At 35.1% G+C, this 5,216-nt stretch overlaps 1 protein-coding gene across 2 annotated transcripts in view; it reads right to left on the bottom strand.

Moving 5' to 3' along the window:
* Positions 1-5,216, bottom strand: part of LOC106474823 — a 17,516-nt gene that overhangs the window by 8,945 nt on the left and 3,355 nt on the right. The window contains exons 2-5 of one of the 2 annotated variants that reach the window (XM_022403125.1): positions 4,756-4,923; positions 2,408-2,572; positions 1,438-2,123; positions 27-431 (exon numbers count right to left, since the gene is read on the bottom strand). In XM_022403125.1, the coding sequence (XP_022258833.1) occupies positions 369-431; positions 1,438-2,123; positions 2,408-2,570 (912 nt within the window). In that variant the 5' untranslated portion in view covers positions 2,571-2,572; positions 4,756-4,923 and the 3' untranslated portion in view covers positions 27-368. Of the gene's footprint in view, positions 1-26; positions 432-1,437; positions 2,124-2,407; positions 2,573-4,755; positions 4,924-5,216 lie in introns of those variants that run through there. The other variant, XM_022403126.1, reaches the window with a different exon arrangement.

Raw genomic sequence — 5,216 nt, 5'->3', positions numbered from 1 at the left:
TGTTTTGATATATAAGTTGTTTCGGTTTTTCATCCAAAAAAAAAACGACATTAATTTCTCAACGACCTAATACTTACCAAGAAAACGCGTCCATAGGTCTTGCAATTAGTGCTTTGCGTCCGTCCGCACCCGCAAAGTGGGGGATCGTTTCACGACTTAATTTAACCAACACAATTAAGTTTAGAAAAAATAAATGCTAAGCAAATACAGACAAAATCATTTGAATTGTTGGTATCTGTTACATAAAATCGTCGACACGTTTCGTTTCAAACTGTATTTTAAATTCCCTTTCATACAAAGCAAAATAAACGCCTAATTTATTCTATTCCATTACAACCAACATATCAGACAAAACATGTACAGCAGCGTTAAGCTCTATTTAGTTCGTCATCTTCAATAGCCAGTTCCTCATTGATTATTTCCATAAGGTCCTATTGAAGAGAAATCGAAGCCATATTAAGATTAATACTGTGTGATATACTTTATTTTTTAACACAACATAACTTTTGTAACCATAAAGCAATTTCAAAATGCAAATAATAGTATCAATTAAAATATGTGTTGATGTTTGTTTGTTTTTCTGGCCCCCTAGTGGCACAGGAACAAGTCTGAAGGCATATAATGCTAAGAACCGGATTTCGATATTCGTGGTGGCTATAATACGGATAGCGTGTTGTTGTTTTTTTTTCATACTTTATTCTTGTATGTTCTTTCAAAAATACATCTATGTATACTTTATGAATTTCCCATGGTAACACGCTGCAATTGAATATCAGGAACTGTTGTTCATTAAAATATAATTACAATACCGGTACAGGTATAAAATAAATAACAAGTATTGAGTTAAAAATATGTATGATATTTTAGATAGCTTATCTAAACAAGCAGTGAATGTATGAAATTGGTGTCTACGTAAAAACGATATCCTGGATTCTAAAAAAAAAAAAAAATGACAAATGATTGTTTGTTTCTACACAATAGGATACCTGTGCTTTGCCTACTATGTATATCGAAACCCAGTTATAAACCTTCAGACTTACCGCTGTGCCACTGGGGGTTGAGGGGGGGGGGCAACAAATAGATGGCTGGTTGTTATCATGCGAGTGTATGTAAGGTTTTTTTGAAAAATACTAGCTTACATTTTTGGCTGATTTTGCTGTTTTGCTCAAAACAGTAAATTGGCTATCTGTGCCACAGGAACAGAACCTCGAAATATTTACTTACAAGCCCCCAGTATCGTTTTATCGCTGGACCAACAGAGGGCGTCATGGTAGAGCATAAGAAAGTAGTGTATATGATATATTTTTATATTCATCATAAACAAATTATAGGCAAAAACGAAATAAAAAAAAAACGAAAAATTTAGTTTTCAAGTACAATAAATAAAATAAAGAATAACCGTATTTTATTGTCAGAAAATTTAAAAAAATGACGTACCTCAAAATTGGCAGAATCTTCTAAAAAATCTATCCCACGAAAATAATTGTTATCAATCATTTCTGGTTCAGAAGATGCACTTGGCTGCATTATGTACAGCGACTCGGTATCAGGACCTAAAACATTGAAATCGAGTTGGTTTTCTAGTACGGGCCTGTTTTTTACTTGAGAAGGTTCCAGAATGCTGGGATTATTTAGATAATTTACAAAGTTTTCTTCCACCTCCGAGAAAAGATCTCTATAATCCAAAGTGTTGCATATTAGATCTAATTCTTCAAATTCCTTGCTTTGTGTGGTGTAGTTTTTTTCAGTAATGTCTTTTCCCAGTCCACAGTCTTGATTTGGAGACTGGTGGTCCATGACGATGGTTTGCACTTGTTCAAAATTTACCTCTTCTTTAGAAATCGTGTTTTTATTCTGTGAATCCTTCCCAGTGCCCGTTTTGTATTGTGACATGAACTCTTCGGAAACGTCAACATCAGGTTCTGAGGGCACGGTGTCCACAACGCTTTCTTGCATAATTATAATTAAAACACTATCTGATGAAATACATATTTCTTCATTTTGGTTGAGAACCGACGGAGAAGCTACTGAAACGTTCCTTTGTTCTGTAATAATTTTAGTAGTTAAGTTCTGGTCTAATGCAGTGGCATTGCTGATAGAAACCGAATTTAACAGCTCTTGATCTATAAAGAAAAGGTTTAAAGTACATATCTATAGAATAATGACAGCAAGAAAATACAAGTTACTTTATTTAAATATTTTGCATGAGATTATTATTAATATATTACAGAGTACGTACGATAAATAGTCTGGAATTATTAATAACCTGTCAGACTATTGGAAAAATTTAAGTTTGTTATAAAAAAAATCTGAAGAATTTAAGGTGTTGCAAACAAGAATATATATACTTCATTAGAAACTAAATATAAAATAAAGCTTGTATATAAATTTTTCAATAAAGATTTACCAATAATTCTGTAAAAACGACATTCATTTGTGTTGGTGTTTCCTTTTTTCTCTAGTTTCAGTTTTTTATCAGTTATCATCTTGTAAAGATTACTCCGAAATCGATCCTTTGCGCCAGTGAAATATTTTGGATTTTTTGGGTCATAATGGCCTTTTTGTCCCATTCCTGAAATATGCACAAGACTGATCCTAAAATGAATCCAGTAATATATGGTCATATATTATAAGAATTAATGCAAGTACTGACAAAAAACAGCAACATTAATCTCAGGCCAATTAAAATATAATACCCATAAGTACACATACATACATATAGACACACATGTATATATAGAGAGACACACATCATCTCCTTTATATATATTTAGTGATTTGCAAATAGTGTCCAGCGGTGTATCTGGTCGGTCTAACTCTAATCTAATCACACTGGAAGTTTGTTGTTAAGCCTACAACTGTACAATGAATTAACTACACTGTAGGAAGATCGACCCTAATTTTTGGAGGGTTAAAAACCCTAAAGCTTCCATTTAACCATTTGGGAACCTCATCAAAAGGCAATAATTTGTTCAAGAAATTTACAGTTATGTTGGAATTAACAACAGTAGCTAATATTTATTCAGAACCAAGATGTTTATCAGAAACAGAAATTTTAGTAATAACAGAATTACTCACGATGAAAATTTATTTGTTTTGAGAATTTCGCATTTAGCTACACAAAGGCCTATTTATGCATAAAAGTCCCTAATCTTGAACTGATAGAGTAGAGAGAAGACAGTCAACAGAACCAACCGCGAGATCCGGGGATTCTCTTATCTGAACGAATAGTGAGATTTGACAGTCACTCGTATAGCATAGTCATGACTACCTGGCAAGTTAAACGCTATGTCGCGCTCGTCTCTAGGAAACAATTCCAAGGATTACACACTGATTGAAATGGACCATGAGACGTGAAAAAGTTACACTGTGATCTGTAACAAAATAAATAGCACAACAATTTTCGGTTTAGCATGGCCTGGTGGTTAGGGCGCTCGACTCACAATCTGCGGGTCATGGGTTCGAATCTCCGTGCCACCAAACATGCTCGTCCTTTAAGCCGTGGGGGCGTTATAAAGTTACGGTCGATCCCATTATTGGTTAGTAAAAGAGTAGCCCAAGAGTTGGCTAGCTGCCTTTCCTTTAGTCTATCACTGCTAAATTAGAGACGACTAGCGCAGATAGCCCTTGTGTAGTGTTGCGCAAAATTCCATACAAACCAAGACCTCTAGTCTATCCAGGGCCAGTTTAAGTTTTAGTGGGGCACTAGGCCCATGTAATATTTAGGAATAATATTAGTAATAACTCACTTTCGCCTCTATTCTGCTGGTCTTACGAACTATAATTCCTATACTTGGGTGGCCGGCGAGATCCCAATACGGCCGGGGCCCTAGGTGGCCTACGCATTAATCCGGTATTGAGTCTGTCAGTGTTAAGTTATGGATGGCTGGCGGAGATAGACCTCGAATATCTTTGCGAAATTAAAACCAAACCAAAGTAGGCCCACGAATCCCTAGTGCATACTGTTTTTATGGTAAGGGGACGCGAATCAGGAACTCTCAAGAACAGCTTGGGTATGATAACCAATATGCCATGCTCGTCTACAGGAAGAAGCTCTAAGGATTACAGGCTGATTGAAATATGTCATAAAATGTAAAAAAGTTTTACTATGATCTGTAACAACTTAAACAGTACAAAGGTTTTTTGAAGAGCCTGTAACGTTGTATGAAAGATGGTAACTTCGTTTAGAGTTATTAAATACTAACGTTCAACAAGGTATAGTTTTGGTTTTGAATTTTGCGCAAAGCTACACGAGGGCTATCTGCACTAGCCGTCCCTAATTAGCAGTGAAAGACTAAAGGGAAGGCAGCTAGTCATCATCACCCACAGCCAACTCTTGGGCTACTCTTTTACCAATGAATAGTGAGATTGACCTTCACATTATAACGCCCTCACTGCTGAAAGGGTGAGCGTGTTTGGTGGGACGGGGATTCGAAGCTGCGACCCTCAGATTGCTAGTCAAGCGCCCTAACCACCTGGCCATGTTCAACAAGTCCAATAAAATCTCTTACAATTCTAAGAGCAATAAAACCTTTACGGAATTAAATTTAAGAAAGCAATAATTATCAAATAATAGTCGAAATATTTCAAAGAGAATTCATAATCTTAACAAGTGTTTCAATATATAGGGCTGGATACTTTGTGTAATGGAAAAGGTCATATAATGTACCGTTTAAACAAAACTAGTGTTTCCGGATGTTAAGCATAAACAGTGTTTAAAAACACATATATTTCTTTATGATCAAATAAACTCACAATGAACAACACGAAATCCTCTTCCTTGGACAATCTTGACTTCATGTTAATCCATTTAATTCCAAATATACCTTCGTTGCGGTTCTTCCAGAACAACAGATTTGGAAAATAAGCGAATTCCAAGTAAGACAGTAAAAAGTCTTGAAATAAAAGATCGTCTTTGGTCATCTAAATAAACAATGAAAGTTTCAGAAAGTGAATTAGCGTCATAAATGCGATAAGTTAAATTTCTCGTGAAATACAAACCGCTAAAATATCACTATCTCTTGTCTGAAGGACACCAATTTATAAATATAATTCCTGTTTGCTTTTTAACATTTTTGTATTTCCATAAAAATATTGAATGCAACATTTTTTTACGTGTTATTATCTAAAGTTTCATATACGATACTCCAATATTTTGGTATTGTTTCGTTCTTTGTTAGTCTTTCAAGACGCCCCCTAGTGGCAAAGCTACAAGA

This window comes from Limulus polyphemus, unplaced genomic scaffold, assembly GCF_000517525.1.
Source record: "Limulus polyphemus unplaced genomic scaffold, Limulus_polyphemus-2.1.2 Scaffold7728, whole genome shotgun sequence".
In the NCBI taxonomy this organism is placed as follows: Eukaryota; Metazoa; Arthropoda; class Merostomata; order Xiphosura; family Limulidae; genus Limulus; species Limulus polyphemus.
Note: the sequence above shows the minus strand (reverse complement) of the source record. Positions and strands in the feature narration are given on the sequence as shown.